Source organism: Macadamia integrifolia, chromosome 8 (assembly GCF_013358625.1).
Source record: "Macadamia integrifolia cultivar HAES 741 chromosome 8, SCU_Mint_v3, whole genome shotgun sequence".
NCBI lineage: Eukaryota > Viridiplantae > Streptophyta > Magnoliopsida > Proteales > Proteaceae > Macadamia > Macadamia integrifolia.
The window spans coordinates 8,048,888-8,075,672 of NC_056564.1; the positions used below are offsets into that span (position 1 = coordinate 8,048,888).

Here is a 26,785-nt window from a genome sequence, read left to right on the forward strand (position 1 = left end):
TATCCCACAAAATTGTTAAAGAAATGGACTAAACATCCTCTCTATATATTAGAGAGGTAAAGACACCACCAATCCAAACACTGTCTTTACCCACAAGACATATTTATTAAACATTCAAATATTTCTTCTAGTAGTCATACACATATTGGTTACTTAGATGCCTATTAAAAAAAAAAAAAAAAAATACTTTAACAAACTTTTTATGAAATAAAACTATTATTTTTAATCATCATTTTAAAAGCATATAAAATTCCAACAAAGATTATGTGTGAGACTACCTTCCATCATTTTTGTTGATGTCTTAATCTTGGATCCCCTAGTCATGTAGATGTTGGAGGAATCTTTAGAACTCGCAATGGAGAAATTATATCAAGGTTCCAAAGTATGTTGAATGATCATATGCATGCCGCTCAATATTTAGTACTGATTAATAAACGGTTTGATTTTGATTTTTATCAATTAAAACTAATTTAACCATTTAAATCAGAACCAAATCAAGTAACACCCTAAGCTAAAGATAGAAGGCTGGAGTATAGCAAGAGGGCATCTTACTCATTGACCAATTCCTTCTACTCCTATTGATAAAAGGCTGGAGCAGATCAAGAGGGCATCTTATTCCAGTATTCCACACTGACCAATTCCTTCTACTACTCCTACCTTGAAGGTGCATCCACAAACCCCTGGTCAAGAGGATCCAAACATTTTTTCCTAACCATTTTGGTCACGTGTTAGGACAGTTTTCATACGAGGGACCCACCCAAGGATGTTATAAATTCCCCTTCCATGGCAACATGGTTCCAACACACCAAAGCATACCTAAAGCTTTTGTTTGAAAACTCAGACTCCTAAGAAGAAGAAGAAGAAGAAGAAGATGTCGTCCCAGGCTCAGAACCTTAAATCCCAAGCTGGTGAGGCCGTCGGTCAGGCTCAGGTACTACTTGATCACCATCTTCTTATGCATGGCATGGATTATTAATACTAATTCCTTGTATGTTGTTTAATCATGTACCTCTTGGATTTTAACAGGTTAAGAAGGACCAGATGATGAACAGTGCTTCTGGTACTGCCCAAAATGCCATGGGTAAGACGTCTGAAACTGCTCAGAGTGGCCAAGAATCTATGGACCAAACCAAGGACCAAGCATCTGGTTTGCTTCAACAGGTACTACTTATAAACCTGATAACCCATGAAATCAGATTTAACTAGGGCTATTATTATCATCCAATCCAACCCTTTTAATAATAATAGTGTTGTTGCAGACTGGGATGCAAGTGAAGAACATGGCACAAGGAGCAGCTGATGCAGTGAAGAGCACATTGGGGATGAACAGTACTGATCATAACAATCCCATCAACCCAAAGAACCCAACCAACTAGATTTGAGAAATGATTAGCTGATTCCCTTTTACTGTTTTTCCTTCTCATTTGGTGTTTGTTTCCAAGTTAATATGAGAGATGAGTGGTTTAGACTCAGCGATGCATGCTTCTAATAGAGGAGCTTTTTTTGTTTTGTTTTGTTTTGTTGAGGGGTCATATTATTGTTGGATATGTGTGTCCATCAAACCCGAATGCCAACAATTATAAGAGAGATCAGTGTGGTGATCTCCTTGATTGAATCTGATTATGTTCATTAACGGAATAAATTTTTTTGTTCCCTAGCTGATTTTCCTCTCTTTCTTCTCCACAATGCCCGTGTATTATAGCCCTCTCACATAGTGTTTTTATTCCCCTCTCTCCTACCCCTATGCATGGTTTTAGGTATGGATATCAATATTGATCATTACGGATATATATTGATCCAGATCAGCTGGTATCAGCCCGCATTAGGTTAGTATCAGGTGCAAATTTAAAGATAAACCACTTTTTGACTAATACTCCTGATCTATGACAGTATCATACTGTGATTAGTTACCTGTGATACTGAAATGTGTATCAATTTTATAATACGATCCCGATTCCTAAATCGATGACCCTAGGCTAGGTAGCGTTGTTTTTCAGTAATAATAACAATGAGAAATATTTTTTTACCTACACATGTGTATATGTTTGGGGTAGTTATTGGTGTCACACGTATTGTGACATTTACGTAAGGTGCAAAAAGATTTGAACCATCTATTCTAATAGTTTATTCTATTGAAGCCGTCTATTTATGTTCTTAGTTGAAAGACTACACAATATTGTTAGAGGGTTGATGATACAAATACATAATATACATGGGATGTATACCAATAAAAAATGATATTTTATTGAAAGAGAAGGGATAGGAACACTGCTCGCTCCGGGTAGGTTGGCAAGCAACATGCACATGAGAAGGGGGAACATGGGAAGGTAGAAGGGTATTTTCACTAGAAGGGAGGAGAGGGGCAAACACAAGCTGGGACATTGCTAGGTTCTCACGAGACTCTTAAATTTGACAGGTGACTAATCGAAACTTTATCTTTCCTATCCAACCATCATAATAGACACATCATCTATCCACATGATTGATCAGACCCCGTGGGATTTAAAAAATTAACACGCCCTTTGTGACAATAATGTTTGCTATATGTAAATCAATGTTGTATTATTATACATCAATTATGATAGTCAATTATTAACCTTTAGCCCTTATCTTGCACCCATTTTATATGCATATGAAAACTAGAAGGCGGGCTGAACCCACGGCCTTAAGCCTAGCCTCAGTTCGGCCAGATCTTGTGCCTACAAAAGCCCAACCCTAGCTCACCCCGCAAGCTGAATAGCCCAACCTAAGCCCTAAAAATTATGATATGCTTTGGGTGGCTTCGGAGCGACAATGCCATACTTGCATCACTGCTTAGGAACAAGGTACAGGATTCGGACATATCCTTCAATCACCTAATAACTATGGTTTAAGGGTTTTTTTACAAAAAGGGGTTTCCCAACAAGCGGAATAGAGGACCGTATTAATGAGGTATGACAAAATAGTATATATTGGAGGGCAATGGAGTTATTTCATGTGAGAAGCAGAGAGAGAAACATAGAGATGCTATCATACTTTGCCCGATGACTTGGAGTACCTCATCCCCCCACCCTGAAAAAAAGGATGAAATATTATCATCACAATAATATAATATTATATTTCTAAACATCATAAGACACATATTCTGCCATATAGATAGATGATTATGTACATTCTGACAGTTAGATAGAGAAGATATGATCGTGTTTAGTCACATATCTAATTTCAGTCTTATTTAGTTTAACATTCCCATATATATTTTTGCATCTCATGTATGTCATGCATGTGTATAAATACTTTTGCTATTATTAATATGTACTTTCCCTTTGTTCTAGAAAGAAAAAAAAATTGTTCTTTCTCAACTCTATGTTGGAATAGTCAATTTTTTCAATTCTTGCTTACAAACAAGGCAACAATGTAGCCGATGCTCTAGCCTCTTCTGGTTCTCTAACTAGTTTTTTGTTATTTGGGATAGCATTTCTCCCTGGCATATTCCCTTATCTTTGATTCAAATGTTGCGGGTACGTAGTCTTCTATATAATTGGCTCATTTCTATTTCTAGTCCAATTCTTTCCTTGCATGCAATGCGTGTATATTTTCAAAATCCAGTGATAGTGAAAGTTTTCTGAAATTCAAATCCATTTAATCCCTCAAAGGCATCATTATTCCATAATCGTTGAATTTTGAAAATGTACTAGGATCATGTTGATATAGAGAATTGAAGACGGGCAAGATCCATCTTCTATCCATCTTCTACTATTGTTGTAAATATTATTCCTACTTCAATATAAGTATATTTTCTATAAAAATAAAAAAAATAAAAAGGGATAGCATAGTTGGTGAGCAACGTATGCTTTTAGTGAAAGTTTAATGGTTATCATTTAACCCCTTAACAAAAAAAAAAAGACAATTTTGATAGAATAATTATAAAAGTGGATGACTCGGATCTATCATATTATTTTATAAAACATCACAATCAGCTGAGTCAATGACACCAATAACTATTAAAGAAAGGGAGAGGGTTTTGTGAGCAAGCAAGGTTCATAATGATTTTTTCAATCATTTAAAAAAATAATATAATAATCCCATGTGTGAGAGCGTGCAATACATCTCAAGCTCAATGAACCTTTTCCCTAAAGAAAGAAAAGTAAATCGTGAACCTAATTTTTAGGGGAAAAGACTATTAAACTATGTGGCAGTGGCACCAGTGCTATACATGAAAAAGGTGAAATGAATACCCCACCTCTCGTTAAATAAAATATCCCACCCTTATTAGATCCCACAGTGTGCATTCTCATTTGCCCCCTTGCTGGTGCATCAATTCCCCTCCCTCATTTTTAAGAAAAAGAGAAACGTGCCTAGCCTTGTGGGCCTTGCTAGTAGACACATGAATATAAAAAATTATTAATCAAAATAAAAAAATCTTATTCATGTTATGTCCCAACACTCTCTCATTGGTCCTCCACCAGGTAGCGATCCTTTGTCCTAATTTTTTATTTTTTTTTGGTGAGAATTTTTATTAGCCAAAATGACCCTTTTTCACATTACAGGTGCATTTATTTGCCAAAAAAAAAAAAAAAAAAAGGTGCATCTGCACAAATGCTCGCTGACGTAATCATCACCTTCCATGGAGAAAGCACCGCTAATATATCCATATTGATACATGGCTTTTAAACCGTTAGATTTCGTAAGATCATCATCGAAATCGACCAATCGAACAGATTATATGCCTCGTTACCATTTTGTTATACTGTTACGAGTCTCATAACATCAAGCAGACGAGGGGTTTTTCGTTTCTCTGAGTCTCAGATCCAGTTGCCCAACCCACCTTCCTTCCAAAATCTTGCTTCTTGCTATACAGAGTATAGAGGAAGGGACCTCCGAAGATCTTAAGAATCTGGGTTTCGTTTCAGTCCCCTCTTCAGGTTTCGGGGAAAACGTTGGAAGCTTGAAAGAGGGAAAAAGAAAAGGAAAATGTCTCTAACAAACGTGAAAATGTCGGAGGATGTCTGGTTAACTTGCCTCACCCACGCATTGTCTACGGAGACGGAAGAGATCATGGGTCTTCTCCTTGGAGACATTCAGGTGGGTCTTGATAAATTTGATTCAATCTTGATTTCTCCTGTTCTCTTTCGTTTATTGGAGTCTTCGGATGGGATAGGGAGATATTGGGTTTTGTTTGGTAGGATCATTTGAGGAGTTCTATTGGAAATGGGTCTCCTTATGTGGCTTTGGGGTTTTATTGACTCGTGCAATCTTTTGTGGAGTTTCCTGAGAAGTGGTATTTATATTGCTAAATATGAACTGAGCTGAATTTTGAGTGTTTAGGTATTGCTTGTGCATACGCCTGTGGTTGTTTCCTGTTTGGAATATACTATAAAGAGTTATTAAGCTTTCATGGGTTTTTTGGTGGATGGTTGAGCAGAGTTGAGCTAATTTGGCATATTGGCTGTCGTCGATTCTCATGCTTTGTTTCTCTGCAATTCCGTGTGCGGACTGTTCTGCAATTCTCTATTAATGCAATTTCGTTTTCTCATTTGATTTGGAATGGCCGAATAGGATTTCATGTAATCAACCTATGTAATGGCATTGGGCACTTGTCTATCTGAGCAGAGTCCATGTGTAAATAGATAGGAAAATTCTCATGACTTGGATCCGCAAAATTGATAGAACATTATTTATTAATTTTTTTAAAAAAATTTTCCATCACTTTTTTATTTATTTAGGTGTGAAATGTGAATTAGATGGGTGTTGTACTAGAATTAGCAGATGTTATTTGTGGTGGGAATAGGACTACTTGTATTGGTTGTTTCTCTTTGAGGGTAACAAGTCCTTATCTTTCTATCAATTAATTTATGGGTCTTCTTTTGAGTGGGTGTAAAAGTTTTTTTTTTTTTTTTTTGTTAATAAATAATTTCATAAATAAGAAGAGAGAATATACAAGGGGCGAGCCCAAAGGACCAGACCTCAGGGGAGGCAGCGCAACAAGGGGGTAGAAGGCCCAACTAAGACGGGATACATCAATTGGGGGGAGATGATAGATGGAGAAAGACCCCAAGAAGAAACTATACACTTGTTCCTAGGGGAATCGCAGATAGGACGATGATGAAGGCAACTGTGATCTTGGAGCTGACATCAAAATAGATGGATTTCCAAATCTTATCGAAGGATGGGGTGCTGGAAGTCCATCTACGGAGATTGCACTCCATCCAAATATGACTAACTGTGGCACCAAATGCTAGCTTCCAATTGTGTCTTAAATAGAATGACCTCCAAAAGTCATGTCGATCTAGATCCATTCTCTATCCAAAGGAGGGATTCTTTTGCTGGAGGGCCAGTAGGATTTGAGAACTCTTTTCCAGATGGAGGAGGAGAAGGGGTAGGAAAAGAATATATGGTTGCATCTTCAGAGCCGTTCCAGTAGAGACAACAAGTGGGGGGGGGGACCTGGATGTGCGTGAAGATGAGGAAGGACTAGGTGGGGAGACAGTTGGAGATTGCACCCCAAGCTGTGAAGTTGTAGTGAGGGATGTGGCCTTTGAACCAGATAATCTCGTGCCATGGCACGAGGGGACTTTTCGAGCAGATGTAATTCCAGGCCGAGGCAGAGGTGAACGATCGCAGAGGTGTAAAAGTTCTTATTTCATGTGAACTTCATTAGCTTTAGTGAACTAAATATGTTTCCTTCAGCATTACCATTAATACTGTGTTTCAGGTGTCCACTGAAAATCGTGATCATTCAGACTCAGCATTGGAGAACAAAAGTCAACCCTTTTATGCCTCCTTTTTACTCTCAGTGGGATTTTTTTCTCCTTTTCTTTAGTTTGTAAGTAATGTAATATGTGATAAGTTTCCTCAAGGATATCACATTGCTTGGGTTTTACAGGATCACTGAATCTAGCTTGTGAAAGATTGTCGAACATTTACTGCTTTTCTTGGTCAATTATTACATCTTAAGTGAATTTTGATTTTCTTGAGTTTGTGTGAGGCCTCTATCAAGTTAGAAATAATTCAACATGAAAGATAAATAGTGCTATCAATTTGGTTATTCTCCGTCTTTTACTTTGGTTCTGATGTTGGAATTATTCAGTACAACAATGGGAGTGCCACTGCACTAATCTGGGGAGCATCACCTCAAACACGGTCTGATCGACGAAAAGACCGAGTAGAGACAAATCCTGAGCAATTGGCTGCAGCATCAGCTCAGGCCGAGATATCCTTGACTTTCTTTTTATCCGCTTACTTTATGTGTGCTGGTCAATTTTCTATATTAACTGCAAATTTAATACTTGAGGCTAGTTGGTAGGTTTTGTGGTTGTTTATCTTAATCTTATAGCACAGAATGACACTGGCTACAGGAAGAACAACAAGAGTGATTGGGTGGTACCATTCACATCCGCACATTACAGTTCTTCCGTCCCATGTTGGTAAGGAAGATTGGAGATTCTTATTTTCTGTTAACCTTTGCTTATCATTCTTGAAGTTGTTTCTGTATATTTGCACAACAATGGGATCTCTTTATATGTTATTCTACATGGCTGTAGGTATTTATTGATTTTCTGGTGCTAAGAAACACTCTTCCAACACCTAGCACATTAAAAAGTTTAGAAACTGGGAAAATATAGAGGAAATAGGCTAACAAGGAAAACAAGAAAGGTATGGGATCATACTTACAGAAACTGAGCACTGTAGTTGACTTTATAATTTTGGTTCCTACATACATGAGCGAGAAGGGTTAGGCTGTCTAGTTATTACATGTTTACCGTTGTAATATAGTATATTGTCTCATTGTCTGATCTGGATTGGAAAGAAGCATTCATAAGCATTGGTTGTGAACTTTATTTTCTTTTTTTTTTTTTTTTTTTTTTTTTTTTTTTTTTTTTTTTTTAAATTTAATGATTGAAAAATTTCTTTTCTGGCTAGAGTGGTTCATTGCAGCCCCCTTTTACATTGACTAAACTTCAAATAAAGAATGACCTACTTAGATTAGGACTTTGTTGTTAAGGCATGAGTAAAATACTTACTAAACTGCGCTAGAACAAATAAGATGGAGTAAGAGAAGAAGATTTGAGCTGACAACTAGTCTCTTTAAAATAGCTGAACATGACTAATTGCATTGCCTAACATTTTTTTCCGAATAAGGTAAAAGAAGATCTATGCCTAACATTTTTTGTGGCTAAATATGTTTTATTCTTTTTCCATATTTTTTTTTGTTAAAGTTTTTCCTTAGTTAACAATATCATTGTTTCATTGACATGGAAATTGTCTTGTCTCTGCATTCTACCTTCTGCAGATGTGCGGACTCAGTCCATGTATCAACTTCTAGATACTGGGTTTATTGGGCTCATATTTTCATGTTTCAGTGAAGATGCGCTCAAGGTCTGGATCAAAATTTAAAACTTTCTCTGAACTTAATGGTGTAATTAAGTATGTCTCATCGTGATTTGAACATTTAAATTTTATTTTAGGTCGGAAGAATCCAGGTCATTGCATTCCAGTCCCTGGATGGGAGGCAGAAGCACATAGCTAGACCTGTTTCTGTGTCACCTGTCAACAGTTCAGTTATAGAGATTGATACATCTTTGAGTCCCTCTGAGGTTACGTCAGCTAGATCTGGATCTTCAAAGGTAGACAGCCTTGAACGGGACACTGGTGATTCAAGAGCATCTGCTGGAGGCACCAAGGTATTTGGCAACTTGTCATGGAGTTTCCCTCTGTGTTAATCCTTGCTTGTTGATCAACTGACATTTGCACCACAGAGTTCATGGCTTGTTGGGTGTTGCCACCATTAGGGTTCAAAGTGATGCATTGTGTAAATGTACATTTTTGGATTTCAAACTCAAGTGAATTGCTTGTTTTGGCTGACATCCTGGCTGTAGGTTGAAAAAACATTTGCAATTTAGAAAGAAATTATCTGATAACAGTGCTAGTTGATGGGTTCCTGTGAGGAGTGCTATTTTTTTTTTTTTTTTTTTGGTAGAAGAGGAGTGCTACTTTATTGGCTTCAAAACTTGGATGCCATGTTCTCACAAAACAGCATTTAACACTGCACTTTAAGTCATTATGTGGGCTTGAGGCATCTTTGTGGTATACCTTGAATATAAGGAACATTAGAGACTCTATAATATTACCTAAAAAGTATCAGTATGCAAGATGTATGTATTATGTTCTGTGTTAGTGAAATGATGTATAATGTGTTAAATAGAAAAAAAAGGGGGGGGGGGGTTGGCCACCTTTCTTACGATGAAGAAATTTAGGCCCATCTAATATAAGTAGTTACTTCGCTGTGGCCCTCTTTTCTCTCTGTTTCATTTCTAATATAAGAGGAGTACTTGTGGATAGTCTTTATAGAGTAATTGTTACCCTAATGGTGGTTTTCAGTCCAAATTAATGACATTAGTGTGCTCTAGGAGCTCCTTTGGTATTGCTTAAAGTCTGAGGATGTTCAAAATCAATGGCCTGTGAATGTTGAAGAAATGAAGAACTCTTCTAAACATTTTTATTGGATCGTGGAAGCTGACAGCATGCAGAATTCAAGTATGATGAGAAAAGATTTAGTAATTCAGATTAGTATTCAATTATAAAGGTTGCTGTGTTTGGTTCCTTTCCTTCATGATATGGGGAAAAGAAAATCTGGAGATGTGATTGTTTGGTTGCAGTATTGGAGGAAAAACTAGGGGAAAAAAGTAACTATTTTTTCAGAAAAGTTATCCCTAGTTTTGTGTCTCACCCATTATGCGAGAAAACACAAGGAAAAGAAACTCTTGAGGAAAAAATGGTCACACCCAAGGATTAAATTATCGGTATCAGTCGGCTAAATTCAGGATATGTATTGGAGGGTATCGTATCTTATTGGAGATATGTTAAAGATATGCACATAATGTACAGGGAACACATTTTTGTAGAGTTTTGCATTAAAAAAAAAACTATATATAACATGTATCATGCATAAACACTAAAATGGAGAACATCATACTTAGAGACAAGTTTATTCAACTTAAATCGTTCAAAAGGATGAGGTTTCTTACATGTAGTAATATTCTATTTTCAAACTTTCTAAGAAATTTTAAAATCTATGAACAAATTGATGCAACAATTCATGTCAGATGCAATGTTTTAGTTTGTTATACCTAAATATACTCGAACATAGCAAAAAAAAAAAGAAGTAAACCAAACTTAATTGTTTAATCTTGCCATCTGGCTTCTTACAAAAAATACTACTAGAACACTGCAAAAGGGATGGCAGTAACTTGGGATACAACGTTTAATTTTGTAGAAGGATCAATCCACTTGGCTTGCTGCAGGGACAAACAACATTACATGGAAATGCTGACACCTGTTGTCATGATGATTCTTATAGAAATTAAGAATTAAATGGAATTGGGAAATAAAATGAAAGACACTTATCTGGCTGCAAGGACTCTGCATATGTAAACTGAAGGAGATGATCAACATGAGGATGCTATAATTCGTGACAAGGAGGATATGAAAGAACGGTAAATCAAGATTGTAAAATCTGTTGGGAGTGCAATTGTGCTTCAAATTTTGGAAACCTAAGAATTTCCATCGAGGAGAACAAACTTTGTTTCGAAAGTGATATGGGTTCTGTAGATACGTATCGGTGAGTATACGAACCAATACATATGTAATTCAATCGTTCTGGGCTCAATTTGTACGTATCGAGAGTACTGGTACGTATCAATGAGTATTAGAGAGTATTAGATATGGTATGATATGCTTCGATACATATATTTTTTAAAATACATGTATTGTATTGGTGGGTATCATGTCGGGTGCCGACCGATACCGATACGGATACGGATCGGCCAATGCGGTACGATATGCACCGATACTTTAAACCATGGTCATACCTAAATTCATCTATTGCTCTTTTAAGGTGGGAAATGATCAACTAAAATCCATGGAAAGTCAAACAACAATGCATATTTTTGTCATGTTTTCTCATGATTTTCTTGACGCAACCAAACAAGCAGCGAAGGAAATTTTGTCATTTCTTTTCTTTTTTTATTACCTGAGACAGCAACCAAACCCAGCCTTAGTGAAAGAAATTCTTATTTCTCATTGTGCTTATCTGTCAGTTAGGAAAGGTAGATCCCCCCACCCCTTTTTCCGATGTTTAATTTATTGCCTTTTATTCATTGTTTAATTTTAAAGATGAGACCACTTGTGTTTCAGTCACTCTCTTAACCATGAATAATGAATGTTATATGGTTGGCTAGGGTGGAAAAAAAGCTGCAGATTTGGAGGGATTTTTTGCTCATGCGGATGTCAACTATCTTGGGAAAGAGAAAATGGTAGCAGATTTCCACAGTGACAACTTACAAAATGCCATTGTTGACATAGACTCCATGGATATGACAGCAAGTATGCAGGAAGCAATGCACCGCTCAAATTTGGACATGAGGTATTACATGAGTACGTACTTGATCACCTAACACTTGCTTCATACTTTGTATATTTAAGTATGAATTTTTTGTTAATGTTGCAAAGTAAAGTAGTCGTTGCCAACCATAAAGGAGACAGAAATCGGTTTCTTAATTCTTAACCTCCCAAGGAAAAAGATAAAGAAAAATTCATTATCGTATGGGATTAGCAAGCTTCTCTAGAACTTTTCCATGCTTTCCCCTATCTTTACCATTTATAGGACTGTATTCCTTGCTTTGCTCTCCCATCACTGTCTTGCACAGGGCATGAGTTTTGGTTTAATATCTCTTGCCTCAGTCGGTAGCAATGTTTTTTTTTTTTTTTTGGGCCCCAGGGAGAGTTAAACTCACGACCTCTTAATTGTGAGGTGTTGAAGTTACAGTCGGTAGCTATGTTTTTTTATTGTGTCTCAAGATCATTTCCTTTTTTTTTTCCTTCAGAAACATTTTATGGGTTTTCCCATTTTAGGAGATAATTTTCTTGCATGATCCCATGGCATGTGAGTGTCCACAGTTTTTCTGCAGCTTTTCGGTTCTCCATCTCCAATTTCTTGATCACTTCCTCCTCTCGCCCAACAACCAGTATTATGTCTTCTAGTCATTTTCATCTAAATATGATGATGGCTATGATGTGTTACTAACAAATCAGATTCAAAATAATCAACTTATAATGTTTGTAGTGATGGTGATGGTGATGGTGATGACACTGAGTCTTTTTTTCTTGTTTGGATGAAATGAATCTGGGGAAGAAAACCTAAAATGAATTGAGAAAAATAAAATCCTGCATTTTTCTTTTGGGATTCACCAATATGAACATGGTTATCCATCACGGGAATTAGGCCACAGTGGTGGTGAACACAATAATAAAAGAAATGGAAAGTAAAGAAGGGAAAGGTCAATATGCCTATATGGTATAGTTGATGTTTTCTTTTAAGGGTGTTGCTTGTTGTGTAATTTGATTATAAAAACTTGTTAACAAGGTTTTCCAGATCCAAATGGAGTGGGAGAGGTGGAGAAAAAGTTATTATCATCGAAGGTTAAGGCGTATGGAGATTTTTTCATCCTATACCATCTTAATTCTTGGGCTGTCCTAATTTATGAGTCGGCCCTGCAGATCAAAGAACTCTGTTTTGGTTAAGCAGATACCTGGAGAGCTAAATATCAGTGGCCAAGGATATGTGGGTGATACTGTGGATTTGCTTTAAACATCCAAATGTATTAATTTTGATTGATTTCTTGGATAGTGCAAAGCTTAAATGATTCTAGACCACCATGGATATACCGCACGTCTGGTGGTCTCTGAACATACTAGCGCACCTAAAGTTATGTAGTTCAGGGTTCTAGACAATATTCTAGAAACAAGAACTACAAGTATACCAGGATCTATATTAATTGGACAGAGCGGGAACAAATATTGGATGAAACAAAATTGAAGAAGGAAGATGACCAAATTTAGCAATCTGATATTGATCCAGAAAGAGGGTTCCACTGGGTGTTGAATCAAGAGAAGTAAGAAGTGAGAATAAGAAGAATAGTAGAAGAGAAGAGAGTATGATCGCACCTGATAGGTAATCAGGTTTGGTATACCAAATCCCGTATGCATTGCTCAACAACACCCAAGCTCTTAAAAAAACTCACATTCTATATTCAAATCATCCTTAATTGATGGGGGGTGTATTACATATATAAAGACCTTCAAAAATTTATGAATTGACTCGTAAAAGGACTCCAATGTCCAAACCGCTCTCATATAAAAAAAAGAGCAACCCAGTGAACGAGGTTCCTGCTATTGTAGGGTCTGGGAGGGGTAAGTGTACGCAGCCTTTCCCCTGCTTCGCAGAAGAGGCTGTTTCCAAGTTTTGAACATGTGACCAACATGTTGCATAGTGCAACTTAACCGTTGTGCCACAGGTTCGCCCAATAGTCCAAACCACTCTCATATGCTGAGTTAAAATAAATAGACTCAAGACAGAATTCTTAAAAGCTATTAAATATCCTAATCTAATAATTCTTAAAAGCTATTAATTGTCCTAATCTAACCTAGACACTTAATTACTAATTTCTGCTAACTTTACCCTCACTTTACGGCTTATAAACTAGGCCAATTATAATGATCCATATGTGTCTTGAAACTTGTGAGGAATAACAAACTCAGTTGGAGGATGTTTAAACATGGAGGTTACCTCCTTGCCATTCATGGTCACATCTTGCTGTACCTGAACAATTGAGGCTGTACCCTTTTAATCAACGAACTTCTATTCTTCTTTTGCTATCACTTGCTGTTTTTCCTCAATGGGCTTACGATTTTATTATGGACATCAAGCTCTTCTATAGGGACGTTTTCTTTTGGCTTTGAGGATTCTGCATCTACCAGTCCTTGAAGAACTAATGTCTGTCATATGTGCAAGGTTCAAGATCCTATATGAATCATATGATGAAGTACCACATGAGTGGATATATAGGAATTAAAATCTGCCGAATCACTCATGTTATGATCTTTTACATCCTAGGTCTCCCCGTTATTTGAGGGGCTCCCTTAGTTGTAAACCTCTATACATAGTCACATCTTTGATCAATTCACCTTTGTCTTGCATAGCTGATGATGTACATAGTCACATCTTTGATCAATTCACCTTTGTCTTGCATAGCTGATGATTCTGTTCTATTGGAAAGTAACATGGTTTCTTCTAATATGCCAGTGCTTTTTAGCATGTCAAGAGTGAAGCAGCACCCTTTGGTTCAAGACTATTCCTTTCCTTGATCTAACCACTTTTGTTCCTAGAAAAGATTTAAGGTTATCAAGGTCATTAATTTCAAACTTTTTCTTCATGGATTGAGAGAGCGATGGAACCGAATTATTTCGGGTATCGACCAAATTTTGGTTGAAACTCTACAGGGGTCGGTTCTTGGTGGTCAAACAGCCATATTTTGGGCTGTAAATTGGCAGAGACCCTAATTAAGCATTCCTAAGCACAATGGAGCCTTTAGATTGTTGAAAAACACACTCAAATTGTTCATTTGGTTTCGTACCGTAGGTTGGCAATGCACATCGTACCTTACCTGTTTTACACATGATTTAGTACTTTAACATACCAAATATAAAGAAACCAATTAAAATATGCAATTGCAAATGACAAATGGAGAAAAATCGTTTAATACTATTAAATTTCAGAACATTACATCAAAGGTGCAAGTGTCCTATCACTAGCTTCACAAACCACAAGTTCACATCAAATCCCAAAGGTGCAAATGAGCATGAGTCCCTTTCCCTTCCTCCTAGTATTCTACTCTTGTCATTACACAGAGTTCCGGGTGGGGTCGAAAGATGACGAAGATTGCTACCGTCGACGAAACTGTTCCTTCGACTCGATCACCAAAAATTTCCATGTCATGGTATGTGAGAAGAAACACTCAAAGTCCATCACAACAACCTGATATGTCCCATGGTTCACACACTCTAGATACCTTAACCTCGGATATGCCTCCCCAGGTCTGGAAGATATGCAAACGTGCCTCCATGGCTCCATTGTAGTTGCTTGGTGGACTGGACAGTAGATACTTGACAGTGGTTGCTTAAGCCACATGACTGGAGGCAAAAAGAGGTTTGAGAGACTTGAAAAATATGAAGGTGGTGCAATAAAGTTTGGGAATAGTGATGGTGCAAAATAGTTGGGAAGGGCACTATGAGTCTCAATAATGGGAAGGTGAAATCCCAAAGTGTTGTATATGTTGGAGGACTCAAGCACAACCTTCTTTGCATTAGTCAGATTTGTGACAAAGGACCAAGGTTCAAAATTTCGTTTCGTTTCGGTGGGTTAAGAAACTGAAATTTCATTTCGTTTCGGTGAAATTTTGGCTGAAATGGTTTTTTTTTTGTTTTGGTGGTCAAACGACCATATTTTGACCTGAAACTTGGTGGGTAACTTATTTTAAGGTTAATAAACATGCTTAGAACATAAAAATGCAAAAATATTAGGACATGACATTGTTTTATAGTTGCACATTTGTTTGGCAGCAACAGTCGAACTGTTTTGAAAATTTTACCTGGTTTTGGAGAAAAAACTTTACCTTTCCTAAGCTTTGAATGTGTAGATCTTGTAGAAGTCCAATGGAAGTCAAAATGTGTGATGATGTGGCTAATTAGAGGCTTGTTGGAGTGTTTTTCCTTCAAAATATGCAAATGGAACCGAAACCACCGATACAGTCAAAATTTCGACCGAAATACCAAAATTTCTACCAAGATATGGTATTTATAAGACATGGAATGTACTGAGACAGGTGAGATACCGAAACGATACCAAAATTTTGTACAAATTTTATTTCGGACCTTATTTCGTTTGGCCAAAAAAAAAAAAAAAACCAAAATTATGAAATTTCGACGAGATTTCGAACCATGCAAAGGACATGAGCCTGTGTTCAACTACCAAGCATAGTTTTTAAGGCGGTAAGGCGACGGAAGCATTTGAGGGTCTTTCGGAGCGCCTTAACGATAAGGTGGGCATAAAGTGTCACCTTATTAACTAAAGCATTCCTGTTTAATTTTTTTATAAACCAATCTATTTGACTCAAATCCTAGTTGAATCTTATTACTCATATGTTAATAAATATTAAAGCTCCATTTTCATACCAATGTAAGAATTTATCAAGAAAACAAATCAATAAAGTGAATAAACTAAGTTCATCTTCATCAATCATCAATCATCATAACATATTAGCATATAATATAAATACATAATTATGAAACAAAATTATAAATATAAAGAAAAGAAGACATAAAAAACACAAGTATTTATTATATTTACCTCTATGATGCCAAATGAGTGCCTAAGCCCTAAGGTCATCCACTATATTTCTACTCCTGTCAAAGTAGAATGAAGCTCACCGTTGCCGGAGCAAAATGGTCGCCTAGATCAGTGGTTCTTCCTTGTTCTTTGATTCCTTCTCAAAGCCCTTTCTTAAAACCCTTGACAAAATCCAAACTTTGTTTGTGAATCGTGTTTTTGTTTTGTTTGTTTTGGTTATTTTTGGTGGAGTAAAGCTGATCCTATACATCTCAAGTGTTAACAAAATCATACACCTACCAATAAAAAATCTATATTTGGAATCTTCATCAAGTAATTTTAAAATGTGTTTAAAAAAAAAAAAACCCATAAGGCCCCACTTCACGTAAGGTGAAGCACTGCCTTACCATCTCTAGACCGCATTAGAGCCAAGCCTTACCAGCGCCTTAAAAACTATGCTACCAAGGCTATAAAATTAGAAGATTAAGCATAGGGAAGCTGATGGTTATAGGTCAGAGAACTTCAAGGAATATTTACACCTTGATTGAGAGTCAACTATTTATGTATGGTCAGTGTAAAGGAGGAAACATGGATGTGGCACAGAAGATGTGGGCATATTGATTTTGACAACCTTGCTAAGATTTCTTAAAATGGGCAATGAGGGATATACCGATGTTGAAGAAGCCCTCCAACCCCATACATGCATCATGTCAAGAAGGAAAATAGACAATAATATCCTTCAAGTCAAAGGAGTATCACACCAGTTGCCATTGAAGTGCACTGTGTCTCTAGGAAGACATAGAGCATCACATGAGATGTATGTTATATTGTTCATTGATGATCACTCCAGGTTGACATGGGTGATGTTCTTGAAGCACAAATCAGAGGCTTTAGAAAGATTCAAGTTCAAAAAGCAAGTTGAAAATAAGACAGGGAAAGAAAAATCAAGTGTCGGGGATCTAACAAAGGAGGTGAGTACAGCTGGGCAGAATTCTTCAAAGAATATTGTTATGATAATGGCATTAGAAGACATACCTCAGCTGCTAGAACCCCTCACCCCAACAAAATAGTGTAGCAGAGAGAATGGCATGTGTAATAGATTCTGAAGAGATAATTCAGATTGTAGTATGTATTTATAACAACTGCATGTTGAGATCCCATAAGAGCAAAAACCCCAATGAGCCATGGTTTGGTAAGAAGGCTACAATATGACACTTCAAAGTCTTTGGTAGCAAGTGTTACATTAATCACACAAATCCAGATTTGGGGAAATTTGATTATAAAGTTGATGAGGGCATCTCATTAGGCCACTCCATTTCAAGAAAAATTGTGTAAAGTGCATATGTCAAGTTTAATGAACAGAGAGACATTCCCACAAGTTCAGGAAATGAACCCTTTGTTTTTTAAGACCTCACTAATGTGAATGACAAAGGTGAGGATAAGTTTAAGGGGAAGGATGGATCTAATGATGAAAAAGCTGATATAGAGTCATATGATTAGAGAAGATAGAGCAGAGTTGATAAGCCTCATCTAGATGAGAAGATCATAGGTGACCCCATTGCAAGTGTTCAGACCAGAAGAATGAAGACCAACACCTATTCACTTCTTTCACAATTTGAGCCAAAATTTGTCGATGAGGCTAGTAGGGATGATAGTTATATGAAGTTAATGAATGAAGAGCTTGACGAGATTGAAAAAAATCACACGTGGGACTTGGTCTTTCAGAAATAAACTCAGTGAAAAAGGTCAACTAGTGAGAAACAAGGCAAGGCTTGTGTGTAAGGGATATGCTTAGGTAGGGGGTATTGATTTTGAGGAGACTTTTGCTCCTGTGGCCAGATTAGAAGCAATCAAGATGTTCTTAGCTTTGTTAGTGTGCACAAGGGTTTCAAAGTCTATCGGATGGATGTAAAGTTTGCAATTCTGAATTGGCAACTTAGAAGAAGAAGTTTAAACAGAGCAATCTGATGGATTTCAATTAGTGAGGACCCCACACTTGTTTGTAGATTGAGGAAGGCATTGTAGGGTTTGAAACAGGTTCCAAAGCATGGTATTCTTGATTGGATACCACCTGTGTCAGTTGGGCTTTAGGAAAGGAATGGTAGATAGCAACTTGTATGCGAAATCAGCAGTTGATAGTCAAATTGTGGTCGTGGTGTATGTAAATGACATTTTTTGTGGCCACAAGGATGAGCTATGTAAGGACTTTGTGGAGAGGACGCAGGACGAGTTTGAAATGTCCATGTTGGGTGAGCTTTCCTATTTTTTTGGTTTGCAGATCAATCAATTGAGGGGGAATTTTCATATCTCAGACCAAGTATGTGAGGGAGTGTAAAGAAGTTAACTATGGAGGATTGCAAGCTTCTTGGTACACCCATGATGACTGGATGCAAGTTGGCTAAAGAAGATGCATCACCATCAGCACCATCAGTTAACCACATTATTTATAGGCCAATGATTGAAAGCCTCTTGTACTTGATAGCTAGTAGGCCAGATATCTTGCATGCTATGTGTATGGTAGCAAGGTTTTAGGCTAGGCCCAAGGAGACTCATGTGAGAGCTGTGAAGAGGATCTTCAGGTACTTGAAGGGAACTTGTGAGTATGGCCTATGGTATCCCAAGACCAAGGACTTCACTTTATGAGCATTTTCAGATGTAGATTGGGTTGGAGATGTGGATGTCAAGAAGATCACCACTGGATGTGCATTTTATTTGGGAAGTAGCCTAGTGGCTTGGCGTAGTAAGAAGCAGGACTCAATGTCCCTCTCCCATTACAGACGGAAAACCCTTTGGTGATCTACTGTGATTATACCAGTGCCTTCAACATTTCAAGGAATCTGGTGCACTCAAGAACCAAGCTCATTCCCATCTATCATTTCTTGAGAGAGGTCACAGAATAAGCAGTGAGATTGAAGTTTGTCCCCACAGCAAAGCAATCAACAAATATCTTCACTAAGCCATTTTCTAAGGAGCAGTTTGTCCTTCTTAGATAGAAGTTGGACTGGTCATTCTTCCCAAGCACTAAGGTGCATAGGATCAAGGGAGCAACTTAATGTAGATTTTTTCCCATATGGGACTCAGGGTAGGTCCATCAGCATCCCTTTGTATTTGTTGTCAAAAGGGGGAGTGAGAATCCTCATCACTGTATGGGGAGATAGTTGTTCCAGGTTGCGGGAGAATTTGGAGGTTTTGCAGATGGGGGGGAGTGTGCTCAGAGTCTATACTATCAGGCAGTTGATAAGAGGGTTTCCAACAACTCCAAAGGGGGATAATGAGGTGGTAGTGTACAATCATCTAATAACATGGTAGTGCTCAGGTAAGTGTCGAAGGTTGTATTTGTGTTGTGGTTATACTGGAAAGATTGGTTGTGGAAGATCATATCATATTGTGGCACTTTAACAAAGTCCATGTTCAAGGGCATTTTGGTCATCTCGACCAGTTTGGCAGATGGTTTCTTTTGGAAAGTTGTAAAGCATTGAGTCGTGAATCCAATGCAACTGGAATCATCTCAATTTGACTCCGGATGAGAGAGTTATGTTTGTTTTTGTACGGTTGCTCTAAAAGTGTTTGATGAAATGCCCATGTGAAGTGTTGCGCACTTTACAGGGTCATGCGGGCTCCATCTGGTGAGGTGGAAGTGGTGGCAATATATATTTCATTTTTTGTTGATGTGGCATGGTGCCTCATGACATGGTGGAGCTGGCTGCGCTTGGAAGGCAGCCATTGCACATGGCTGCGGCACGCGACATAGCACCCTTAGGCCTTGCAGCCCATAGGTGCAGGCTTGTGCATGCGCAGCACGCATGGGCAAGGCCCTGGTGTGCACAATGACATGTAGGCAAAGGCCCCTACATGCGGAACCCTAGCTCTCAAGGGTGTTAGCCAAAATCAACTAAGTATATTTCCAAGAAAAGTCTTTGTGATTTAATGCCTTCAGGGGTTTGGTTCTGAAATTTCCAAGTCTTATCGTCCAGACGTGCTATTATTTAGTGTGAGGAGCTCAGTTGGAGTTCCACAATTCATTTGCTTTTTCCTAAAGGACCTGGTCAGGCTGTTGGATTGGGATCTGGAGGGATGGATCCTCAGACTACGAAGCTCAAGAGTCGAAAAGCGTGGACTAGCAAAAGCCTTAAATGCCTATGTGCAAGTAGCCATTGGTTACGTGTAGGGCTCTTGGGAACCCATAAGATGCTAGATCATTTCCAAGCTCAAGTGAGCACGTGCATGCTTGGCTCCTTAATGATTCCATTTGATAAATTATGGCAGTTTATTTTTATAAACATTTGGATGATTCGGATTAAAGATCCTCGATCAAGCCAATCAAGGGTCGAAAGGTCTCAAGCCACCTTTTTTTGTGATTCCAATCATCGAATATTGCGCATCTAAAGGCTGAAGTTATATCTCCATCTGCAAATGGTGCCAGCTGCCCCTGACTTCATCCAAAGGCTAAGAATCAGCCCTATTCACTGATATCCAGATCTGAAGGCTGGGCTCACTTCCGTGTTTTAGTGCTTCTCAGGATCTTATAATAAGGTTCAAAGATTTCATCTCTAAGCATCTTAGCTGATCTTTGCAAGGGCATAACCCTCTACCTAGATTTCTGGTTGAGTTCATTCAAAATGGATTTTACTCCTTTGTTCGTGCTGTACTTTCTTGCAATAAGAAACAAGAGAGTTAAGTGAGAAGAAGGGTACAAAAATAATCCAGGAAGGTCCCCCTCTTTGCTCAAGTACATTGAATGTATTCACCTCAAAAGAGCTTTGTAGGTTCTATTAATGGTGGTTATGTGTTAATGGTTGTGCATTGAAAGCAAAGGAAAGTAAGTGCGAGACAGTGAAGGAAAGAGAAGAAAAGTGGAAGAATGGTTGGTTGTGTGGTTCCCTCCATGGCAATGTACACTTGAAAGCTCCAGTACTCCAGTAAAGGTGAAATTGATAGTTCCAATGAAAAAAAAATCATCTTAGGGAAATCTCAAGTACATCTCAAAGTACCAGCCATCTCAGACAAGGGATTGTAAACACTTTCCATCCTTGTATTTATTTCCATATATTTTCTGAATACATGTATGTATGCTAGGTAATAGTTGATATGGTAGACCTATACTAGCTTGTGCAAATTTGGAGGGCATTGATATAAGCCCGTCTTTATTGTTATTATCTGATAAGGGTATTTAGTGGGTGCTGTCATCTGTATTGGCACTGTGTGTGCCCTCTTAGTTATATGTTGGGAAAACTTCGGTGTGAGTGCTCCCACTTGTAGTTGCAGCATTGGTAGTGCATTGAGTAGAGATATAAAGCCCTTATAGGCACTACTCTGAGGATGGGCATTTTACCGAACCTCATAAAATTCATTTGTTTTGGTTTTGATTGCTTTATTATTTCAGTGCTGGGATTTGGAGTGTTTTTGTGTTGCAGGATTGGTGTGCACACTTGGAAGTGCCTATGATAAGAGGCTGGGGGTATGCATGACTGCGTGTTTTTTATGTGGAATGCCAACATGGATTGCTATTTAGTGATTGAAGGACACAAAAGGAAAGAATTTTTGAGTCATAGATTCACCCCCCTTAGGGACGGCCATATATCAATACTTTACCCCCACTTTATTGGCTTATAATTAGAGGCATTACATTGAAACCCATAAAAATAAAAGGCCCAATCTATGATTAACTACACAAAGGTCAATTTCATCCCATTTGACTGCCACCAACACCTTGTGGGCCTCCCTAGCTTTTGCATAGGCCTCCATAAATATTAATGTCTAATAAAATTGCATCATACAGTTAATGGATGTATTAGACTATTAGAGGCTACCTCATGGACCAGTGATACTTAATGGGTGGTTCAATTGAGGTCCCTTATGAGTCACATTGGGGTCAGCTAATCAACTACAGCCTCAGGGATGTGAGATTTCTATGGCAGTTTATGTTGTATCTGTGTTGAAGACTTCAGGACTGTTTTATCACTGCAATACAAGGCAGACCTGTGATGATGTTGGTAACCATGAAGTTAGTGTTCTCCACGTGCACAGCTTGATTGGTTTTTTCTTGATTTTGTGATTAGTGATAGATGATTTAAGGGAAATTTACAGTCCCACCCTCTAGAGATGCCACTATTAACAAAACACCCCTTACATTACTGACAATTAGAACCGGACCTCTTACCGTCAGCCTTTGTTAGGGAATATACCTTTAGTGCTGACATCAGCTGGGTTATTATTTTTTTAAAATATGAAAATACCCTCATAAAACCCAAACTACCAAGTATGCCCTTTACCTAATATCTCTTCTTCCCCAAATCAAAGAACATCATCTTTGCCGAAATCACTGCAAATCAGAGACCAGAATCCGACGACGAAGAGGACAACATACCAGGGAGAAGGATGCGGGTGGCCAGCCAATGTCCAGAGGTACAACTGTGGAAGCATTATGGTTGCGGCAGAGTCTTTTGCACATTGTTTTGAGGAGCGGGTACTGGTGACGGGGAAATATTCTCAAGAATGAAGAGACCCTCCCTTATCTGGGTTATGGAGGTCTGCAAATGCGTCTGAGTGGCCGGTTTAGGATTGCCGTGTCTTGAACTTGGGCAGGTTTTGGTTTCCACTCTTTGCTGCAATTGAAACAACAACAACCCCTTCTTATGGAACTTTATTGGCCAGGCCCTCTCTTTTGGCCTCTATTCCTTCCATGTCCTCGCCCTTCTCTAATAATCACGGTGGAGTGCTATGCAATTGAACCTTTGGTTTCTATAAAATTGATATTTTTTTCCCGCAAGTAAACAGGGAGAGGAAATGATTTAATGGTGGAATATTACCAGCCTAGCTCCGCTCGCCACCATCCCCGACGCCAACCCCACCTCCGACCCTCTCAACCTCCGCCCTTTGCATCTCACACCTTCCCCACCCACCGCAACCACCATGGCAATCCTCAACCAAACACTTAAATTGGACTTGCAAATGAAGTCCCCTAAACTTCTTGTAGTTGTGGGTTTAGATCTTGAGCATTTTCATATTTCAGAGATTAAAGATTTTCTAGGTATGGATCATATTTTTTGGTTTATTTCTGGGGACTGGACGTGCAAGGAAAAATAGCTCAGTTTCAATTTCTTCCAATCTAGAAATTTCTTGTCGATTTCCCACTAATTTGTTCAATTTGCTTAGAAATCATCCAAAATTTTCTATTTTCAAGCTTTTTAGAAGGGTGGAAGATGAGCAGAGTAACGGCGTTAACAATGGTCGCCAAGGTTTCCACTGTCTTCGTCGGTGATTGTCAGAGAAAAGTAATACCATAATGGAGAAGGTTTGTAGGTTGAAGAAGCTCACCGCTCACTAGGGGTGAAACAGGACCGGGTTGGGCCGAGTTCCTTAAAATCCCAACCCGATCCTAGGTTCCCAAATCTCAACCCAAGCCCATCCCAACCCTGCCGGGTTCACGCTTAGGCCCAGCCCTACAGGGCTCAGGGTTGCGCCGGGTTGACCCTGGCTGGTCCTGTATTTTTTTTTCTTACAAAGGGTGACAAATGTAAGTCTACTTACCAAAGGGGGGGGGCAAGGAGATGTTATGACTATTGCCAGCCCTTTTCCGCCCATAATACATAAATTTGCAGCAGCAAGATTGTCAACTTGGTTATAAGGTAGACCTTTTAATCGCTTGGCATCACCACATCTTCTAGAAATTGGATAGGCCAAAATTTGGCCCAATTCTTCATGATTGCTACTGTATCTAAAGTTCATATCAATACATGGCAAAAGACACAAAGACAACCTATGTAAAGAAAAGGGGGAAATAGTTTGGCCAGTTGGTCGTCTTAGCTCAATAGGTAAGAATATGTGGCTTGTGTAACACATGATGTGGGTTGAAGTTATAGAGACAGCTTGTGTAATGCTTGTGTAACACATGACGTGGGCCTAGGGGAAGGGGAACACTATTACTAAACACAATAATAGATCAAGGTTAAATCGGGTGGGGTTGGGCTGCACCGGGCTGGGCCTAGGTCTCAACCCAGGCCCAGCCCAACCCTACCTGGTTAGATAGGGTTTGAGCTCAGGGCGGGCCAAGGCGGGTTTGGGCCGTCAGAGCCAAACTTACACCCCTACCGCTCACTTGTCCATTGGTCATTGTTGCTTCACGATAGAAGGGCTAGGTTAGTTTGGGTTAGGTTATTTGTGTTTTAGGAAAAAGAGTAAGATAGTCAATTCAAATTCACACTTAATAGAGATTGACAGTAAGGGGTCCGGTTCTAATTGTCAATAATGTTAGGGGTGTTTTGTTAATAGTGGTATTCTCCAGGGGGTGGCACTGTAAATTTCCTATGATGTAATGGCTTGTTCCTTGGTTGCAAAGTAAGTTGTGTGGGAGGTAGGAACTAGGTGGTGCTGATAAGGTTCTCTCCCCACGCCCCTTAATTGTTGCTATTTTGTGTGTATGTGTGGTGGACCCCCATTTTCACTACAGAAAATGAATAATTCAAACACTTGGGACAGAAGTCCTCTAAAAGGGTTGCTGGGTTTATCATTCTTATTTAGTTTTAGGATACATTTAAGATGTTAATTCTTATCTCATTTCTCCATGTATTGATCATATGAGCATTCTGTTAGAATACTTTGTATGTTCAAACTTTTTACTCGTTAGGAATACTTTCTGTTATATCCTCTAATTGGTCGGGATTGCTACTTGGTTGATAGTGGTGCAGAATATGTCAGAAAGGAAATTCACCTTCAAGTTTTGCCAACCTTTTCTCTCTTAAGGCTCGATACACCTTTAACTTCATTTACAGAGTTGCAATGTGTGCTTTTTGAAGAGGAGTGTGCTGCATATAGACAGGCCATCTTACAGAACATGCGGTAAGTAAATTATACCCAGCCACACTAATACTCATGATAAGCATTTTGCAGCTCGATTAGTGATTTTTTTTTCCTTTCCTTTTTTATTTCATTTGGATGCATTGCTAGGGATGGGAAAGTGCACCCCCTTGCTTTCATTCATCACACATCAACATACCAGGCCTCCATGTGCAAGTTAATGGAGTATTGGTTAGAACAATTCCTCCTATCATTTCTACTAGTTTTGGGTTGAGAGTGTATTTTCTTCTAATACTCACTGTTTTCGTTTATTATATTTGCAGTTTAAGTCCAGCTATCAGTGTTCTGCAAGACCGTCTGAGAGAAAATGAAATTAGGGTATTGAATTATTTGTTTTCTGCAGTGAAATGAGTTTCTGGAAGACAAGTTGAATGGTTAACAGACTAGTGGTGCATTTGGTGTACTGTGTACACATTGATAGGGTGAAGGTTGAACACCATAGTTTGAAATGGTGTTCAGGGGTGCAGTTTGATGCTGTAGACTGATTATTACATCAGCCCAACCACATTAGAAGGAAGACATATATGACTCTTATGGGAAATACCTTCCTGGTAAAAGATGCTTTTCATGGATGGTGCTTTCCATTCACTTTGTTGGGCCCACAGTGCTGTCACTGTGCTGAGTAGTAAAAGATCTGCACTTGATTGGAGATTTTTTTTTTTTTCTTGATAAATAACAGTTTATTAAAAATAGAACAAATTTCTATGGCAGGATACAACAGTACCAACCGAGACCCCTCAACTAGGAACTAAGCAGTGGGTTGAAGGCCTAGATATCAGCTGTTAAGACTCTCTCCCTAGTAACCCCTAATGTAGCCAACTCACCAGCAACTAAATTGGCTGCGTGCATCCTCCAAACAAAACAAAAGTCTGGCTTTCTGGATCAGGTGCATGTATCTCCAAGATCCACCAGTCCCATCTTGAAGCAGTCGGACGTCAATCTGGAGTTGCTTTCTATGATTAAACTCATCCACCCTCATTGAAGAACAATCCCATTGGCTTGAATGGCTGCTTTCAAGATGCTATTTTGGAACTTGGGAGATTTTATAAAAAAAAGAAAGAAAAGAAAGATATGATAATCCATTTAAGTAATTTCTTGTGCTGTGAAAACTATGCTAAACAGGCATAGCTTCAAAAGTTAGATAGGATAATCCATTTAAGTAATTTCTTGTGCTCTGAAAACTTCTGTCCCATCAAGGTGGGTCCTTAGCTTCAGGGCTGGACCTCAGGTACTGCATCCCTATCTGTAGACCATCTACTTGATACATAACTTAGATAAAGCATTTCTATAATCTGGAATAATGTTTTGAGAGGGAGATTGACCTGCTTTTGTGAAAAACAGTTAGCTTTGCTGACAGAGGAAGCTAAGACTTTGGAGATTGAAACCTTTAGCGGGAGTCAATCCAGTATGGAATCTCCTCGGAATTTAACAGCTCAGGGGTTCCGGAGCGGTTCCCACATGGGTCAGAGGGACTTATATTCTTCAGCAGAGTCGAGTAAACTGAGGAATCCTGCTGGTATTGGTAGCCGGAGCAGAAAAGGTTCTTAAATGTACAGCAGTTAAATCTCTTTCTCATGCATTATGTAAGTTCTATGTTTGATTGGATGGCCTCTGTTTTTTTTCCTTCCTTGCCTGTTCTTTCTTTTGTATCTTGCAGATACTCAGTGCAATATTCAGACTGTATGATATCAGAATGGAAGAATGTTCAAATGTGCATTTGATAAA

The 26,785-nt window shown here is 38.5% G+C and overlaps 2 protein-coding genes across 2 annotated transcripts; both read left to right on the forward strand.

Annotated features, from left to right (window-relative positions):
- Positions 1 to 804: 804 nt before the first annotated feature.
- Positions 805 to 1,657, forward strand: LOC122087693 (late embryogenesis abundant protein 2-like). The gene is made up of 3 exons (XM_042656894.1): positions 805 to 931; positions 1,027 to 1,161; positions 1,260 to 1,657. The coding sequence occupies exons 1-3, from the start codon at positions 872 to 874 to the stop codon at positions 1,374 to 1,376; spliced, it is 312 nt and encodes a 103-aa protein (XP_042512828.1). The 5' UTR covers positions 805 to 871; the 3' UTR covers positions 1,377 to 1,657.
- A 3,071-nt stretch (positions 1,658 to 4,728) lies between these two features.
- On the forward strand, positions 4,729 to 26,785 carry LOC122086684. Its single transcript, XM_042655669.1, has 10 exons — positions 4,729 to 5,064; positions 7,070 to 7,192; positions 7,319 to 7,406; positions 8,273 to 8,358; positions 8,448 to 8,663; positions 11,220 to 11,404; positions 24,884 to 25,042; positions 25,151 to 25,231; positions 25,324 to 25,378; positions 26,402 to 26,785. The coding sequence occupies exons 1-10, from the start codon at positions 4,954 to 4,956 to the stop codon at positions 26,606 to 26,608; spliced, it is 1,311 nt and encodes a 436-aa protein (XP_042511603.1). The 5' UTR covers positions 4,729 to 4,953; the 3' UTR covers positions 26,609 to 26,785.

What these genes read in the sequence shown, in the direction of transcription:
- LOC122086684 (XM_042655669.1), top strand. Translation starts at nt 4,954, where the DNA reads ATGTCTCTAACAAACGTGAAAATGTCGGAGGATGTCTGGTTAACTTGC. An exon ending in TTCTCCTTGGAGACATTCAG is followed by an intron (nt 5,065 to 7,069) that starts GTGGGTCTTGAT and finishes GGAATTATTCAG; the next exon opens with TACAACAATGGGAGTGCCAC. An exon ending in CGCTCAAATTTGGACATGAG is followed by an intron (nt 11,405 to 24,883) that starts GTATTACATGAG and finishes CTTGGTTGATAG; the next exon opens with TGGTGCAGAATATGTCAGAA.
- LOC122087693 (XM_042656894.1), top strand. Translation starts at nt 872, where the DNA reads ATGTCGTCCCAGGCTCAGAACCTTAAATCCCAAGCTGGTGAGGCCGTC. An exon ending in AGGCCGTCGGTCAGGCTCAG is followed by an intron (nt 932 to 1,026) that starts GTACTACTTGAT and finishes GGATTTTAACAG; the next exon opens with GTTAAGAAGGACCAGATGAT. An exon ending in CATCTGGTTTGCTTCAACAG is followed by an intron (nt 1,162 to 1,259) that starts GTACTACTTATA and finishes GTGTTGTTGCAG; the next exon opens with ACTGGGATGCAAGTGAAGAA.